This window comes from Medicago sativa, chromosome 4 (genome assembly GCF_051527215.1).
Source record: "Medicago sativa cultivar Bolivia chromosome 4, Bolivia_mono, whole genome shotgun sequence".
Lineage (NCBI taxonomy): Eukaryota > Viridiplantae > Streptophyta > Magnoliopsida > Fabales > Fabaceae > Medicago > Medicago sativa.
In genome coordinates, this window is record NC_140752.1 from 49,510,222 (window position 1) to 49,530,749 (window position 20,528).

General features: G+C 34.1%; 1 protein-coding gene across 1 annotated transcript; it reads right to left on the reverse strand.

Moving 5' to 3' along the window:
* Positions 1-3,065: 3,065 nt before the first annotated feature.
* Positions 3,066-3,905, reverse strand: LOC146929567 (uncharacterized). The gene has a single exon (XM_085707358.1). It carries the CDS (start codon positions 3,903-3,905, stop codon positions 3,066-3,068), a length of 840 nt encoding a protein of 279 aa, XP_085563484.1.
* Between the last annotated feature and the right edge of the window lie 16,623 nt (positions 3,906-20,528).

Genomic DNA, 20,528 nt, shown 5'->3' on the forward strand with positions numbered 1-20,528 from the left:
GTTTTCGCGGCAGCGCCACCGCGCCGGAGTTAAAAACTCCTTCTTTTTTTATTTTTTTCGGCTTTCTCTTCTGCTCACTCTCCTCTACTCGTTTATGGTCTTAAAATTTCCAACAACAATACCTATAACCTTAGATCTAAGAGTTTAAGAAAGTTACTACCTTTTTGTTCTGTTTCGAATCGGTTGTGATGTTTGCGTGAGTTTTGTGTGGGTTTGTGATGGATTCGATTGTGGTACGTTTGTTGTTTGAATGCACAGATTTGCTATGTGTGAAGCTGGTTGTGTTACTATGTGTACGTTTGCAGGTTTTGGCTGTGTGTGTGGGTTGTGCGTGTGTAATTTTGGATATGAATATGCTTGCAGGTTTTGTGAGGAATTTTTGTGTATGTGAAATTGGCTGTGTAATTTTCCTGTGAATTTTTGTTGGACCGAATTCTTCCTCTCTTTCTTGCTGGTTGTGGATGCTATATTTATAAAGGGATTTGAGACATGTAGTCTGTTAAAGTGGCGACATAAACTGCCTTTGCTTAGATGAAGGGGACAGGACACTGTTGGGATGAGCTGTGTTTCTTTGATATTTATCGGACAAGATTAAATAATAATAATAATAATAAATGGATGGACTAAAAAAAATAAAAGATAAAAATTTAAAATGAATTTAAAATTAACTGAAAGGAAATTTAAAAAAGGATAAAAACTAAAAGTAATAATAAATAAAAATTGAGAGAAGAGGGCCCGACTCGGTACCAAATATGAGGTATTTTAAAATACCTCTCTGCCGAAATTTTTGCTGAAAAGTCAAAGACTGATCAGGATCAAAGGACACATGTGGGTGTATGAATGTAGGATTTTTTTGGTCAAAATTTGGGGTATGACAAATATTATTGCCAATGTGACTAGAAACTATAGGGTCACACACAAAGAACAGTCAAAAGAGAAATATATAAGTATGACTTATATAAGGGGTGCGTTTAGTAAATAACGCTAATTAGTTAGCAAAATTACTAAACTCGTTGTTGGGCTTACTAAAGCCCAATAGTGACTTCTGACTTGCAGAGCACACTAGAAATTCTATAAATAGAACTCTAGTGCTGAAGTTTTTGGTTACACGTTTTGGAGCAACCCTTTTTCTCTGCACTTCTGATTCCTTGGCTAGCACCGAGTTTTGGACGAGCACTGTTCGTGTGGACTTGCTAGAGGCTTTGCTGCTTGCTGTTTGCTTGGTTGTGATCGAGATTCCAGTTTCCAGCTTTCAGATTCCACACTTCGAGGTAACAATCGAATCACTGGTTCATGTTTGAATTTCGTAATGATCCAAGGAAAGAAAATCGAAATTTTTTCCGCTGCTTCTACTCCGTTCTTGTATTCGATTTTCCTTCAAGCCATTCCTTCCACTAATCTCCCAATTCCCGTGGATCAAGAGACATTTACTAACCTTAGAAGGAGAGACTCGATGGCTGCTTTAAGGTTGATTTTTGAAAACAGAAGTTCCATCCTGAATTCATCTCAAGGTACTCCTCCCTCTGCAAGTAATGCTCCTCCGACCGTTTCTCATGATCAAATCCTTCAGCAATTCAAGGAAAAACTACTAAATGTCGACCTGGTTCAATCCCCTCGACAAGATGATGGTTCTTACTTTGAGATTAAAGGTTTGGTCTCTCAACAATTCTCCAAAAACTGCAAGTAACAGAGAGTTACTTCATTTCCTGCTTGGGTTTGGTCCTTTGTTGGATAACCTCGCGCAAGATTTTCAGAGAAAGAGAGAGATTACAATTGATGCTGACAAACAAGATCTCCTTCGACAAAAAGAGCTAAGTCAAGGCGAGTCCATGAGAACTTCTCTAGACATTCAAGCCCAAAAGGAAAAACCTGAGCTAGAAGATTTAGAAATTAGCATCCCTTTGTGGGAAGACAACATCAAAAGGTTGCAGGCACAAGTTGATGCAGGGAAGAAAAGACAAGCTGAAATTAGTGGTTCAAACTTGATTTCGATTTCAGCTCAGCAACAAGCAAAATCAAAAGCTGCTCTTCAACACATTGAGAAAGCTGCTGCAATTGAAACTTCCACTGCCACACTGTTAGTCGCTGAAGCTTTGGTTGATTCGAGGATGCAAGAAGCCATAGCCGCTTCTGAAGCCATGAAACAAAACATCCAGTTCTAATTTCAACCCTTTACCGCTTTCTTTCCTTTTTGTTTGGCGTTGTTAAGACATTTTGTATCCCAACATTATCCATCTCCTGCAACATCTCGACAATATTTTCTTTCTCGTCAGATTTAATTTTTGTGCTACTTCTATTTTCACACAACAAGCTTTCCATATGTGCCTTTTATTTTGTGCATATTATCAGAAGAATCCAGTTCTTTTGACAAATTGCAAATGGTAAAAATTTTAGAAACCAAAAAACTTGTCAAAACAAACAAAACTCCTCATTGCACCCCACAATTTTTGTCATTGGCAAATTTTCAAAAGGACTTACATAGGAATTATATCAACTTCGAGCTCAATCACTTCTCTTGGTTTATGTTGAGAAATCTTTAATTTTATGGCAACAAGTGCCAAAAATTTACCATTTGGTTTTTTTTTTATATTTAGGAACTGTATGAGTCCCTTTTTAGAGACACCATCAAATCCATGGTTTATCAACCATTATTTCCTTATGTTTCACCCTAAGTGTTTTTTACTGTGTCTTCATTTAAATGGTTTTACAACCATCTTTTGCCACCACCTAGCCGCTGGGGCTTTCTTGATTTCCTTTCTGCCAAGCAAGCCGTGATTTTGTTCCAAGCGTTTTACTCAGACGTGATGACTTCTTTTACCTTTTGGTATGTTGCTCCATCATTCCATACACCAAACGGCACTACTACCCATTTGTATGTACCCAACATACCAAGACATCGAGAGGTTGTTGTTGATACATCTTTTTTCAGCAATGGAGAACAAATCTTTAAAGTCTTCACTAAACAACTTCTTTGCTTTTTCGTCGAACTGAGGCGCTGGGGTAGTCTGTTTGATGTATCCTGCATCTTTCGTAATGTCCACCATTTGACATTCCGCAACAACAACTCATGTTTCAACTCCTGCTTCGACAAACCAACCTTCGACATCATCAATAATTGCTCCAACCGTGTTGTAGCCTGCAATGTCAAAGTACATCATGCTTGCATATTTCAAAGGACCAGAGTCTACTTGCATTTGAGGTTTTGGTTTGTCTCCGAAATTCAATATGCCTTCATTGAGACCCTTCTGCACCAAATGCCTGAAAAGATAACATCGTGAGGTCTTATGTCCCAAATAATTATGGTATTTACAAAAACCTCTTTTCTTACGTCGCTCTAGTGGTGGGATTTTTAAATCCTTATGTGCCACCACTTGAACATTAGCAACTAAGAGATCACAAATCTCGTCGCATTTGGTTACGTCGAACGTATATGTTTTGGGAACATATCTTTCATTGCTTGGTTCGACGGGATTATTCCCATCTGAGGGCCTTAACAATTTACACGTATAAGGGGCCCCTGTTCTTAGTTCAGCAATGTCAACCTCCTTTGTTTTGACATCGCCAAAAGCTATGTCGAATTGTTGGTTGCTTTTGGCTGATCCGATATAAGCAACCTTTTCTCTTTTGTGAAATTTCTGAGTTCTGGCTTTCTCAACCCTTAGTCTTTCGACATGTCGAACTCTATCGGCCAACTGGGCCATATCTCTCAAGCGTTGAGTGTCTAGTTTCTTCCTGATGGAATAATCTAGGCCACCAGCGGTTATTTCGATTAACTCATGTTCAGGCACTTGAGTGAAACATCTTGCCATTAACAACCTGAATCTATTGAGGTAATCATCAATGGATTCAGTTTGATTTCTCTTGACACTTGCCAATTCCTTTAGATTTATTATAGATTGGCCCATGTAGAATTGTTCATGGAATAACCTCTCTAATTGAGTCTAATTTTGGATCGAATGTGGTGTAAGAGTAGTAAACCACGTGAAGGCATTCTTTGTTAGAGATTTTGGAAAGTATTTCAACCTCAAATTCTCATCATTTGCTAGATCTCCTGCCTCTATCAAATATTGTGTGATATGTTCAACAGTGGACTCATTAGTATCACCTACAAATTTGGTGAACTTAGGAATTTTACAACCCCTAGGAAGTTTAGACTGTAATACCAATTCCGACAAAGGAGAAACAAAGTTTGGCCTATGTAGGCCAATATTTAAACCATTTTGAGCCATTATATTTTTGACCAAATTGGCTATATTGTTATGTGCTCCTATGTTTTGTTGTTGGACATTCCTTACAACTTCATCGACATCATTATTTCTATCCACAAAGACCACCTTAGGTTGACCTTGAATCATGGGTTCGACCGGTTGAGGTTGAGGCACAGGTTGTGGCCTCTAAACCACTGGTTCGATCAACCGCAATAGTTGTTGGTTTTGGACTTGTAGAACCGGCTGGTAAACAGGTTGTGGAGGCGCAAAGAAATATGTTATCCTCCCCATTTGTGTGGTTAAGGCTTGGTAACTCCGGTTTGTGTCCCGTATCAAAGGATTAAACACGGTACCAATTTGGTGTGTCAACAAATTAACCATTTCGTGATTACTCTCATCCATTTGTTGTCTTAACAAGTTCATCGAATTTGTCGTTAATGTTGGAGTAAGCCCTAATATCCATTCAAAATTGATTGGGTTTGGCTTTGTATTATGATATTGATATAAATATATATTGTGAATATATATAATAATAAGGCATTTCTTTATTGATTTTGTTATGTTTCAAAATAATAAAGTCCCTAGAATAGATAGTTCATGTAATGGAATATTAAGTGTGACTTAATCATGAGATTACATTACGTAAAGAACGCTATTCTTAAACATATCCATAGTCAAGCTTTAATATGAATTGGGATAATAATAAAGCATAAAGACTATTATGTATGTAGACTGATGACCGCATCTCATGGGTCATTGATATTGAGATATTAAGTCTATACATAGGTATAAATATTAGGAGTAATATTTATACTGGATTGACCCACCGTGAGAATACTACACAGTATGTTATGAAAATGTCATAAGATATTCTCACAATGATAATAATGTATATTGCTCTTACACCTGAAACCACTATGATCGCTAGATGTGGACTCAAGTGCTTTGTTGCCATTCTAATGTTGTCTGTAAAAGGATAACCATAACGTTGGTTGATCGGTACTTGATGAATCATGCTGAGGGAAATGAGTGTCCTAGATGGGATTTGTCCCTCCTCATAAACAGGAGATATATCTTTAGGCCTCTTGATGAAATATGACTGTAAAATTGCATGGCCATGCCGAACTAAGTCAATATAAGATATTGGACTTATTCGTTATTCAGTATATTTCGGAATCAAGGAATATAAACATTGATCTATACAAGGGTGACAATATCTATGCCTTGGGATCAATAAAGATATCGAGACAAAGGAGTAAGTGTACACATGAGTATTATCATGGAAAGGTTTCGTCAGACCACTTGACATTCTTGTCACTTGGGTAGCAATGATGTGTTGCTAGATACCGCTCATTGGTTATAATATTAAATATTAGATTTAATATTATTGCCAACGTGACTAGAACCTATAGGGTCACACACAAAGAACAGTCAAAAGAGAAATATATAAGTATGACTTATATAAGGGGTGCGTTTAGTAAATAACGCTAATTAGTTAGCAAAATTACTAAACTCGTTGTTGGGCTTACTGAAGCCCAACAGTGACTTATGACTTGTAGAGCACACTAGAAGTTCTATAAATAGAACTCTGGTGCTGAAGTTTTTGGTTACACGTTTTGAAGCAACCCCTTTCTTCTCTGCACTTCCAATTCATTGGCTAGCACCGAGTTTTGGAGGAGCACTGTTCGTGTGGACTTGCTAGAGGCTTTGCTGCTTGCTGCTTGCTTGGCTGTGATCGAGCTTCCAGTTTCCAGTTCTAGCTTTCAGATTCCACAGTTCAAGGTAACAATCGAATCACTGATTCATGTTTGAATTTCGTAATGATCCAAGGAAAGAAAATCGAAAATTTTCCGCTGCTTCTACTCCATTCTTTTATTCGATTTTCCTTCTGTGGTATCAGAGCCAATTACGAAACCATGAATCAGATTGCTTTGTTACTGCTTTATGTTTTAATATGATTAAACATTTTGAATCAGAATTAAATAATAAAGAGAATTAAAATTGGCATCGTATCATGTTTTCTGTGCATGGCTTTTCGATTTGTTTGATGTTTCAGAAACCGTTTCTGGTGAAGTATCGACATATCGATTATACATATCGACGGGAACATGATTGGAAACAAATCAAATTAGATTATCTTTTAAAATTGTTTTAAGAGATAATAATATTTTTGCAAATATTTGATTTGCTAATATTTTGATATTCTATAAAGAATTAATTTGGAATGCAAATCCGTTAATAAAATAGTATATTAAGTGTTAATATTTTATTATTTAAATTTAAATATTAATTAAAATTGATTGATCAATATCATATATGTGATATATGATTTTAATACAACATCATTATATGTGATATATTGGTGATATCATTCGTTCAATAGGTTTTATATAATTGATTGTGAATTTGTAGTCAACTCGTGAGATTGAGCTTCGAATACCGATTCTGGTGAAGCATCAAAGATCCGGTTGTCCATACTGAACAAACAATTGTTAAAACTATTGATGTTTGATTGTTGTATTAGGATACCTAACTATACAAGTGTTGTATTATTATGGTTGTATCATTCGATCAATTGTTTTCAAAGAGATTGTTGTGAATTTGAACAATTCGTGAGAGTGAGCTTCAATATCCGAATATGGTGAACCATCATAGATCCGGTTGTTCATGCTAAACAAACAATCCTTGAAAATATTTATGTTTAATTAATTTATTTAATTGGAGAAAGGTAGTAAATTTAAAAGATCATGATTTTGAAAGAGTTTCAATATTAGATATGATTTTTGAATTTGGTAATAAAATATTTGCTTAATTTTAGCCCTGTAATTTGTTTTGGAAACAAATTGATTGCCTAAATAAAGCATATTTAATTATAATAATTATTGAGTGTCAATATTACTATAATTAAGCAAATAAAAAATTCTACCTTTTGGATTGTTTTTCAAAAGTTGTTTGAAAGGTAATAAACGATCCTAAATTGATAGTTAATTTAAAAGATCATGATTTGAAATAGTTTCAATGTCATATATGATCTTTTGAAATTATTTAATCGATTTGCATGACTTTAACTTGATTTGTTTATAATTTAAAAGAATCATGATTTGAAAGAGTTTCAATATCATATATGATCTTTTGGATTTGATCATAATATTTGCCGAAACGATTTGGGTGTTCATAAACGTGTCAAGTGTTGATGCGAAATACGCAATCTAGAATATTTTGGAACACAATCTGAGATATTTTGGTATGCAATCTAATATATTTTAGTACTTGATCTGAAATATATTTTGGTACATAATATAATATATTTTGGTACTCAATAAAATATATTTTGGTACATAATATGAGATATTTTTGTACTGAATATAATATATTTTTGTACTCAATATAATATATTTTGGTACTCAATTAAACCCCCAGCTAATCTGCGTAGTGTGATCATATGTCAAATTTTAATTTAATTTATTTAATTATAAGGTATAATTAATAATAATAAAAGTGTGTTTGTTATTATTATCACGTGAATGATTATGGCCCTAGTCCTTTTATTTTATTTCTTTTGGATATTAAAATACGGCCTGCGTGTCGTGCCTCTCTCTTATATCTCTATTGTACATTCTCTTCTCATCCACTCCCTCGTATGTAAAACAAGTTTCTTTCATATGTAATTTAAATAGAATGCAAAGAAGTAATAGGGCTCATGACGTTAGGATAGTCCTGGAGGTCAAGCTTGGAGAAGCAAGGTCGTTTCTAGGATTAGTTTAGATTCTCTCATTGGCTTGAGAGAGTCATAGCGTTAGGATGGCCATAATCATGTCACTTTTATTATTGTATAATCGTTATGCATGTTATGATTGGAGTGCGAATATATATGATATATAAGCCGTGGTGAGGTGAGATCAAACTTAATAAAAATCCTTCAATTCAAAATATTAAGTTTAATGCTTTCCAAAAGTTTAACACCCTTCAAGACTAATATCGAAATGTGTAGGTTTCGCCTCCGCGAGGTGCACTTTCTATACTAGTAAGTTGCGGTGCGGTAATCCAATTTACCCAAGTGTTATTCTTTTGGGTTTAACTTAACTAAATTAATTTTAATAAGATTAAAATAAATTTAGAAGCAATGTTTGGGAACATCTATATGATAGATTAGAGTAAAGAGTTATTCACTCAAATGATTTGAAAGTTGTATGAGATACAATTGGAAGGAGTTCCTACCTAAATAACTGAGTTTTGAGTACAGCCCCCGTTGACTTAAAGCAAGGTGAAATATGGATTTCAACCCACTAGAAAATCTTCCAACGGGATTTTCCGAATCAAGTGTTTTGAAGGTCATTTGATTTGAGTAAAATAGTGGGAGCGTATTTAATTAAAGACCTATTTAAATATGTTTTATATCATGATACATTTATTTTATTTATTTTCTGTATTTAGAATTTCTTTAGCATATAAATTTTATTATACTGTTAAAAGTTCTTATGAAGAACAAAATTTTCAGAAAAGAGTTTCTGAATTGGTAAAAAATTTAAGAATTGTTCTTAAGAATGAGAAAAACTGTATAATCTCGAGCAGTTATTTCCTAGCAACTTTCTATGTCTATATTTGAAAAACAATGCTTATTAGAAGCATTGGGTCAAATGAGTAGATATAGGATATCTCATAGTGGTAACGACGATGGAGAATGATATGATCATTCAACCTCAATGTTATAAGATGAATAGTTTAAGCCTATCAAGTAGATGTACATGGATAAGAATAAAATTCAAATTCTTTTTTCTACCTTTGAAAGGTTAAACACGGTTGTAAAACGGGGAAGCAATTATTTCAAAAGTTGAAAAACAAAAATTGCTCGTAGTTTTGAAAGGGTCAAAATATAAGAAAGAAGTAAGACTTCTTATTTACCCATATAGTTATAGAAAGTTAAATTTCTACTTCTTCATCATAAGTATATGATACTTGATGATTAATCTCATATTTGTTGAAATATAGAGAGTTTTAAAGAAGCAAAACATTAACTATAAGTGACGTTCACCTACGTCTGGAATGGAACAAATTGTTTCATTGACTATAAGAGCTTATGCTTGGACTTAAACTTAACTTGATATGGAACCAAATAATTGTTATTAAATTCCATATAAAATAGAAACATTAAATCATAAATCTTGTATTGACAAGAGAAGGATTATGTAGTTGAATGATAGACAAATATTGTCCTATTGTCCTAATAATGTTTTCTATACAATGTGCTGATCAAGTAATGGATTTGAGTTCCATGATCTTGATAAGCTAGTCTATAACATATGAGAAAAGGATCAAATGAGATTTGAACCTTTTGTATATCATTGGCATCACTGTTTAGTACAAACAAGTATGATTCACATTTCCAAAATCCATGGATATGGACTATTGGACTCATTTGGTTTATATCATTTGAAGGATGTGAGTTCCACCTTTCAAAATAGATTAGTATACCGGTAAAGGTGAAAAGGACACATAATCTATTTGAGTTGATATACATATGAGATGTATATGGAGCACTAAACATATTTGCTGGATATTTTATTTCTCTTACTTCATCTAACATTACTAATTAATAGTATATGAGAAAAGTGTATTTGACACAATTCAAGAAATCTTTGAAATTGTTCGAAGAGTTTAACAATGAAGTAAAAGAAATAGGTTTGAAAAGTATAAAGACCATATGAGTAAGTCGTGATGGTAAATGCTTGATTAATGAGTATAATTATTATTTATATCGCTTCATGTTTGACATGAATCGATCTAAAATAGTTTGGTTATAACTCATTGACTCTTGATGTTAAATTAAATTACAGTTATTCTTCACCCACTACAAGTTCCAATAGAGTAATCATAAAGACACCATATTAGATATGGAGGTAAGAGTACCTAGTTTTTGACTTTATGATAATTTGAGGTTATATGGTTTATTAGATAAATTAACTACAAATTAAATGAATGTACATTTGTGGAGGTACCCTAAGGAAACTAAGGGATACTGATTATACGTCACCTTTCATGACAATAGTCGTTTGTCTCTAGATCTGGAGTATTCCTATTAAAGGAGTATGTCTCTGCAGGAGCCAGTGGGAGTGTTGTAGAACTTGAATTAAGTCAAGTACCACAAAATACATGTATCTTTAAGAATGGAACATGAACTAATTCAACAAAGGGTTGTTGTTAAATCACCAGTTCGAGTAGCACAAGATCTAGATGAGTTTGATATATCATATCACTACAATGAGTAACATGATTTTGTCATGGCTCAACAAGGTGTTATGATTTTCATGGTATATGAGCCCCAAACTTACTAGAAGGTCGTAAATGGCTTGAACTTTGAGAAATGGCTAAATGCCATGGGATCTTATAAAGAATCCATGTACACAACCCATATATGGATATTGGTTAAATCATCCAAATGAGTATGACTCATGAGATGAATGTGAGTTTTCTTGTAGAAAGCTGACATGGATGGTATTATGAATACATTTAAGATGTGATTGATTGTAGAAGGTTTCATGCAACTCGTGATGCAAATCATGACGAAACTATTACATCATCATAATGCTTAAATCTAACGATCCCACTTGTCATTATTGTATAATGCAAATTCTAGGAGATGGACAACGATGTTGCATTCTTTAATTAGAATGACCTTGTATATGTATTTGACATATATGTAAGGTTTCGTTAATCCAAAGGATGCTAGAAAGGTATATATATTACAAAATTCATGTATGAATTGGAGCAAGCTTCTTGAAGTTGAATTATTTGTTTTATTAGTGAAGTTTTATGAAAAACTTTGATTAATAAAAATCTTGTGCACACAAGGAGAATAGTGGGAGCATTGATATTAGTTTGGTGGAGTATGTGGATGACATACTAGTCACCAAAACAATTTATCTACACATATGAGACATGGTTAGAAAATTATTTTCAATATGTACCAAAATTGATTGTAGTGTTCGACACTAGAATACTTTCAAGAATATCCATGGATGTCTTAAAGGACTAAGGATTGTTTCTTGAACACGGATTAAAGGAACATTGTAAAGAAGTTACAATGATGCTGACTTTAATATCGGTGTACAGTATATCCAAATCGCAATTTGGAATAAATGCTATGCTTGGATATCAACTATGAAATTTGTAAAAGTACAAGCTTCAAATAGTTGTTGTTTCTATTACAGATGTCAAATATATATGATTTGGATTGTTTAGCTCATAACTGAGCGAAACCATGTGTCTCTTGCGTTGCGGATTCCATTGATCCCGTCTGAGGTGAAATTGGTTTAATATTGCGAGCAATGAATACTTGATCTCACCAATAATCCAAATGTATACTTTGACACTTCAATTTCTTTTCGATGGAAGATCGAAAGTGGAAATTGAAAGAAGTGTAACCTACCAACATAGGAAAGAGTTCCTTATCTACTAGAATAGTATCATGCCCAGGGTGTGCTTGATGCTAACACTTGATCAATATATATTGAGTTAATATTTGATTGGCTTTTAGTGCTAGTGGGAGATTGTTGGAGTAAGCCCTAATATCCAATCAAAATTGATTGGGTTTGGCTTTGTATCATGATATTGATATAAATATATATTGTGAATATATATAATAATAAGGCATTTCTTTATTGATTTTGTTATGTTTCAAAATAATAAAGTCCCTAGAATAGATAGTTCATGTAATGGAATATTAAGTGTGACTTAATCATGAGATTACATTACGTAAAGAACGCTATTCTTAAACATATCCATAGTCAAGCTTTAATATGAATTGGGATAATAATAAAGCATAAAGACTATTATGTATGTAGACTGATGACCGCATCTCATGGGTCATTGATATTGAGATATTAAGTCTATACATAGGTATAAATATTAGGAGTAATATTTATACTGGATTGACCCACCGTGAGAATACTACACAGTATGTTATGAAAATGTCATAAGATATTCTCACAATGATAATAATGTATATCGCTCTTACACCTGAAACCACTATGATCGCTAGATGTGGACTCAAGTGCTTTGTTGCCATTCTAACGTTGTCTGTAAAAGGATAACCATAACGTTGGTTGATCGGTACTTGATGAATCATGCTGAGGGAAATGAGTGTCCTAGATGGGATTTGTCCCTCCTCATAAACAGGAGATATATCTTTAGGCCTCTTGATGAAATATGACTGTAAAATTGCATGGCCATGCCGAACTAAGTCAATATAAGATATTGGACTTATTCGTTATTCAGTATATTTCGGAATCAAGGAATATAAACATTGATCTATACAAGGGTGACAATATCTATGCCTTGGGATCAATAAAGATATCGAGACAAAGGAGTAAGTGTACACATGAGTATTATCATGGAAAGGTTTCGTCAGATCACTTGACATTCTTGTCACTTGGGTAGCAATGATGTGTTGCTAGATACCGCTCATTGTTTATAATATTAAATATTAGATTTAATATTATTGCCAACGTGACTAGAACCTATAGGGTCACACACAAAGAACAGTCAAAAGAGAAATATATAAGTATGACTTATATAAGGGGTGCGTTTAGTAAATAACGCTAATTAGTTAGCAAAATTACTAAACTCGTTGTTGGGCTTACTGAAGCCCAACAGTGACTTATGACTTGCAGAGCACACTAGAAGTTCTATAAATAGAACTCTGGTGCTGAAGTTTTTGGTTACACGTTTTGAAGCAACCCCTTTCTTCTCTGCACTTCCAATTCATTGGCTAGCACCGAGTTTTGGAGGAGCACTGTTCGTGTGGACTTGCTAGAGGCTTTGCTGCTTGCTGCTTGCTTGGCTGTGATCGAGATTCCAGTTTCCAGTTCTAGCTTTCAGATTCCACAGTTCAAGGTAACAATCGAATCACTGATTCATGTTTGAATTTCGTAATGATCCAAGGAATGAAAATCGAAAATTTTCCGCTGCTTCTACTCCATTTTCTATTCGATTTTCCTTCAGTTAAGACTGGTAGAGTATTTCGACCAAAAATGCTAGAACTTGAGGGACTGTCTATGTTGTGCATTATGAACGGATTTTCTTGGTCTGCAAATGTGGACGCACTATTATGTACATTTGCCATCATCGAAGTTGGCATACCATACGGTTGTTCCCTAGGAAGGTTCTGCACATTTGTGTTTCGATCATCAAGCATATGCCTAACTAAAGGAGAACTTGGAATACTGGTAGTTGAAGGAACACCAACAGTGAATAGGGGCACAAAGGTTCCCATTTCTGGTTGTGTCATTGGAGAGGATATCGAAATGGTTGAGGGAGTGGTTACTCCCGTTTCCGTCAAAACTAGCATAGCCATGGTTGCCCCCACAGGGGTTAACACGTTTAAATCTCTCAAAGGAGAAGTCGCTTATAAAGATTGTGCTTGTGAAGACGGTTGTGAACAGGATGAACTGGCACGAGGAATAGATTTACCACTTCTCAAATGCATACACAAACAAATTGGCGTTTTTAGCAATAAAGTTACCCGGAAATAATAACAAAATTCTAAAAATGGATCTCACAATGAGATGGATTTTGAAAAAGTTTTGAAAAAACAGTTTTTATATGAAAAAGTTTTTGAAAATTAATTGCACAAACAGGATCCCACTGGGCGTGCCAATTTGTTTACCGGTGTTTTTTTGCAAATTACGGGCTAGTTTTGATTATTACAAGCGAGACCGAACTAGAAATCTCAGGACATGTTGTTCAAAGGTTTTGATCAAAAACGGTTTTAAAAAGGCCACGAGATGCACTCAGGTTACTTAGAGAGCAGGACGAGTTTTGAAATAAAAAGGGCATTGTCTCTCGACAGGTTTGAGATTGCAAGTAAATGCAAGACAAAATTAAAGGAAAGAGTAAAAGTTTAAACGCATAACCTTAAAGGAAATGTAAAATGCATTGCATTAAAAGTAAACTGGTCTACAAACAGTTTAAATACATTCTATATAACTCGTTTCCTTAGACGTCGGTAGTTTGAGTGTTGTAGAATTTCTATAAATGATTTGCGACCCATTTTCCGACTTGGAAACTCTTATTTATACCTAAAGAAAATAACTGGTGAACACTAATCTCATGATCAACACTTTCTCCATCTTGGACAACCGCTTGTCCCCACTTTTCTACTAACGTAACCACTCTTGAGCTTGAAATCGTGTTTTCCCGCCTTGAATGCTTGACTTCGACGTGATCGCTCTTTCAGCCTTGCTCTATCAAACTTCAAACCATGCGCGCTAGGGCAGCCATCTTGTCGAAATCCCCAAGTTGAAATGAGAAAGCCTTCGATTCCTGCAAAGTTAGAGGTCTACCACATGTTGACCATGTTTAATGAGTATGTCGAAATTACAGGCTAACAGGAGGTTACATAAAGAATTAAACTAAATCGATTAATCATTGAATTGTAAAGGAATTGATTATAATTATTGTATCAAAATCTCAAAATTTAATTCAACTTTGAGATAAATGTTTGCTATGAAGAAAATCAAAAGCGAATATGATGAAGAAAATCAAATCAATGCCATTTGAATGAATTATGCGAATATGATGATCAAGTTTTTTTTACATATCCCTCCATCCAACATAATTTTTTCGCAACGTTAAATAACAATCCAAATTCTGTACTTTGCATTTATAAAACCTCAACAGTTTTAACCTAATATCTAAGGAGTTGAATATTATATGTAGTTAGTTGATTATAAGGATAACGAAATGCAAGAACAAATCAAGATAATTACACGCAACTTATTTAATCATAGAAAGTTAGTTGTAGCAAGTTGTGTTGTCAGACTTAATATATTACAATTAACCAAAAGAAGCCACATCTGTTGCATAATCAAAAGCCATTCCGCGAAGCTTAAAACCATTATAGAGCATAGATCAAATAAATTCGCACAATACAATGGCATATCTTCAAAAAGGCAGCCAAAGATAGAACTTGTTGTTTTTGGATTTCCAAACTGTTAAATTTGAATTTCCAAATTCTATCATCTACCGAAGTTGTTACTAGGTTGAGTCACGACCAGGTCGCTCTCTTTAAGACGTTTCGTGGCACTACCCAAATTTGTGCAAGGTAGACTATCAACCACGCCGCCTCCAGGATAAAACAAGCCCAGCTACAACTGTTCGATTAACTACTGCACAGTAGAAAAATCGTTCGAGAATTACACCCTCAAAATATGGCTCAATCGTTTGATCGAAGCCACTCGATACGGTACGTAACCGCTCTATTCGAAACCTTCAAATTAATATGGTATTATTATCATTCTATTATGGTGCTGAGACCACTCAAATATGGTGTTACCACCATTCTAACTTCTCCAAAACATGAATATGGCACTACGACCACTCAAATATGGTGATACCACCATTTCTCTTTAAAATAATATATATATACTGTTAAGATCATTCTTTAATATGATCTTAATAGTACTCTATATTCCGAAGAATCATATATTATCGAAGGGACTATGAACTTAAGACCAAGGGACTATGGTCTTAAGAACACTCTTAATACCGAAGGGACAGAAAGGAGTAGAAGCAGAAGAAACTTGTTAAAAACAAGTCGGAGGGAGAAGAGAGGAAAAAACACAGGAAGCATCGACTGTGAATTTTTGGTGTGAAGAATCAAATGGGGTGAGCTCTCCTTTTATAGGGAGAGTTTGTAACAAAAAACGAGTGACTTGGGGATTAAGTCTGCTTAATCCTTAAGCAAACGCGTTTTGTTTCTTAATTGGATATATCCGGAAGTTTCTGGATATGCTTTTGGATCGGGTCGGATCGTAACAAATTTATTTGTTACGCGTAGCGCTTACGGATAATGATTAAATTAATTAATTAATTAATTTAACATTTTCAAGTGACAAAAAAAATATATATCAATTTTTTTAAGCGTTCACCCGTTCACAAAATTGGGTACCCCAAGGGCACACCCTTGGAGGTCACTTTTCCCATATATAAACACTTACTAGTTGGGGTGACCCTTCAATGTGGGACATTTTTAAGTCACACCCACACACTAGTTTTTTTCCATAGTGTTTTTCTTTCCAATTTTCTTCACTAGAATTAACTAGTGTTCCAACAATCCCCCACTTGACTTCAAAATGGTTTCGAGAAATAACGTAAAACATTTCCATAAGATTTGCTAATATACAAAGGTGTCGCCAACAACTTGAACCTTAGCATAGTGGAAGATATTCTGATTTAACAAGAGTTGCTTACAGCATTGAACTCTATCTCAGACATAGAATCCACACACAAACCTTTTCATAGGTGTATTCTAAAAGCCCGTGCGTTTTAAGGCCCTGCACGTGTATCCCGGTTTTAACGAATGCTCTAGGAATTCTGCCTCGAAATTCCATAGGACTGGCCTAAGTTCCACATTCGTATAGGTGAGTCTATCAAGGGTACTCCTGTAGCTGTGTACCCCACTCAACATAGAGTATAGATCTCATTAAGAGTTACTATTACCTCATCCTTCTTTCGCTGCAGGATCATGCTTTCTATATTCTTTCTCTCGTTGCATGTTCTACCACTTCATGACTTGTTTTTACCCATTGAACCTATTTCTTGGGATCTCCAGTCATGTAGGTCGGGTTACCATCACTTGTGGGCTATAGGCATTAGTCCCATCCTACTGGATGTTTCTTGGACTTTCTCTCTATTAAGTCCTTTCGTCAAAGGATCAGCTAAGTTTTCATTCGTACGTACAAAATCAACTCTAACCGCTCCATTTAGAGATACACTCTCTAATCGTGCTATGTTTTCGCCTTATCTGTCGTCTCTTACCATTGTAATAACGATTCTTAATCTTTGCAATAGCCGCGGTACTATCGCAATGAATTAACACAGCAGGTAACGGTTTTTCCCATAGAGGGATCTCAGCTAGCAAGGATCTTAGCCAACTTGCTTCTTCACTAGTTTTCTCTAGTGTTCTCATCTCAGATTCATTCCATAGTGGACTGAGTCAATATCATTTGTTTTAACAAACAACTCCTCTAGTGATGCTCAATGTGCAAACACTAGTCACTAAATATTCATCTGAAAGATGTTCAATTCTATATCTTGTACCATTTAAGTACAATATGTTACTCCTAGTGAAGTAATCTTAGAGTCATAGTCTTTTAAGGCACCTCATGACTCTTTCTATAGCATGGCAATGCTTCTCATCCGTCTACTAGTAAACTTGCACAAGAGTTTCACGACATCGACAATGTCGGATCTAATACATTCAGTGGCATACCTAAGTGCTGCCAATGATGCTCGTATATTCTGTTTTTCCATCTCAAGTGTTCTTACACTTGGATCATAATATGTGATTGCAAGTTTACGGTGAAATAATTACATTTCTTTAAGATCTTCTCAACTTTGTGAGATTTATCAAAAAAAAAAGTTATCTTTTCTGATCTAGTAATCTTGAAACCAAGAATTACTTCAATTTTTATTTAGGTCTTTCTTATCAATGTTGTTGATAAACAATGATTTCACATAATTCATAACATGAATCTTTAAATCAAATATGAGCAAGTCGTCTTCATAGAGACATATGATCGTGCAAATATTATTTGTCACTTTCATTCACTTTATACTCATTCGATAGCATTAGAATGTCAAATTTTTCATGTCATTTCTCAGGAGTTTATTTTAGACCATTCAAATAATTATCTAACTTACAGACCTTGTTTTCTTGTCCATGAATTGCAAAATTTTTCAGGTTGTTCCATATAGACTTGTTCTTCTAGTTCACCATAAAAAGACAACTTTCACATCCATTTGGAGTACTATCAAGTTATAAATGGCGGCTAAAGGGACTAGTACTCTTATGGATATGATTTTCGTGATTGGTGAATGAATGTCGAAGAAGTCTATATTTTTCTCTTTGTCTAAAACCTTTGACTACAAGGAAAGCCTTGTATTCATCAACCATACCATCAGGTTTTAGTTCCTTTTTTTTCAAAAATCCAAATACAACCGATTGGTTTTGCAACTATGAGACAAGTCAACTAAGTTTCATGTTTTGTTAGACTCTAGAAAATCCATTTCATCATTTATTGTTCCTTGCCATAATTCAGCATCCATTAAGGATATAACTTCTTTAAGGCTTAATGAATCTTCTTCCAATGTATAAACCAAGTTCATACTCTTTAGCAATTTTAGCTTTCTTACCTCCTTGAGGTTCTATAACATCTTGTATGATGTTTTCATAACTATTTCTAATTACATGAATGTGATTAGATATAGTGCCCCCACTAGTTCTTAATTTTTAAAGGGAAATTTATTTTGCCCCCACTAATGTCGTGCTCCCATTAGAGCCCCCACTAGTGCCCCCACTATTCTTTAGTTAAAGGGGTAAATATTTACATAGAATTCGACATCTTTTAAATTCTATGATCACTTTAACATTTAGGTCATAAAACCTATATGTTTCGTTATTTATCGCATACCCGATGAATACATATTCATAGGCTCTACTAGTGAGTTCAACTCTCTTGGGGTCCAGAATCTAAGTATAGTTCAGACAATCCCAAGTTCAAAAATAAGACAAGTTGGATTGTCTTTTCTTCAAAAATTTCTTAATTAGAATTTTTGTTCTTAGACTTGGGTATTCTATAAATTTCAATTTTCGTTATAAAAAATTGAACATTTAAGCATATCAATTTTATTTTCCCAAAGTTCACAGTCATCAATAAATATGATAAAAATATCATTTTATCATTTCTAATTTATGTGTCATCAAATTAACACATATCATTATGTTTAGAGATTCATATCCTCTAAATTCTAATTTATATGAACTTTTGATTCATATATCTTGACTGCAATAAATAAAATTGTTTAATTATATAACTTTGGAATTAAGTCCAAGTTACTCAAGTTTTAAAATTTAAACACTTGTTCGTGATCAATTTTGATATGTCAAATATTAAAATCACACAACTAATAACATAGAAGGAGAATTTAATTTTTTAACATACCATCAAAGTGCAATCTTTTTCACAAGAGTGCATGGTACACAAGTCTCTCTTTAAGTCTGAGTCAACTCAGTCTTATTCAATAGAAATCTGAAATTCAGATTCTTTCTTAAACATAAATAGAATTTCACAATTCCATTTATTTTCCTTATTGCATATTTATAAGTTTGGATTATTTAAAGCGATCGATGCATATGTTTATCAATTCTTGTTAAAGATTTGAAAACCAGTACGTGATATCAATGTTTAAACAAAATACTTTTAGAATTCACCATAACAAAATAACAGCCTTGCATTATTTTATTTTCTGCTCCAAACAATTTTTTTATGTTTTGTAACAAACTAAATTTGTTTTTTCTGTAACAAATAATTTGTTTTGTAACAAATTATTGTTTTCATCAAATAAATTTTTAGTAACTAATAATTTGTTTTGTAACAAATTATTGTTTTCATCAAATAAATTTTTAGTGTTGTTGATTGAAACAACAATCACTTCATCGTTTCATTCGAAAGATGTAAATCTATAGCTTGATTTATCCTTAATGTATTTAGGGACAACTTAACCTCAATATGTAACTTCTTCGGTAGACATAGCATATAGAAACGTCTTAAAATTGTTGTTTTTGGATTTCCAAACTGTTAAATTTGAATTTCCAAATTCTATCATCTACCGAAGTTGTTACTAGGTTGAGTCACGACCTGGTCGCTCTCTTTAAGACGTTTCGTGGCACTACCCAAATTTGTGCAAGGTAGACTATCAACCACGCCGCCTCCAGGATAAAACAAGCCCAGCTACAACTGTTCGATTAACTACTGCACAGTAGAAAAATCGTTCGAGAATTACACCCTCAAAATATGGCTCAATCGTTTGATCGAAGCCACTCGATACGGTACGTAACCGCTCTATTCGAAACCTTCAAATTAATATGGTATTATTACCATTCTATTATGGTGCTGAGACCACTCAAATATGGTGTTACCACCATTCTAACTTCTCCAAAACATGAATATGGCACTACGACCACTCAAATATGGTGATACCACCATTTCTCTTTAAAATAATATATATATACTGTTAAGATCATTCTTTAATATGATCTTAATAGTACTCTATATTCCGAAGAATCATATATTATCGAAGGGACTATGAACTTAAGACCAAGGGACTATGGTCTTAAGAACACTCTTAATACCGAAGGGACAGAAAGGAGTAGAAGCAGAAGAAACTTGTTAAAAACAAGTCGGAGGGAGAAGAGAGGAAAAAACACAGGAAGCATCGACTGTGAATTTTTGGTGTGAAGAATCAAATGGGGTGAGCTCT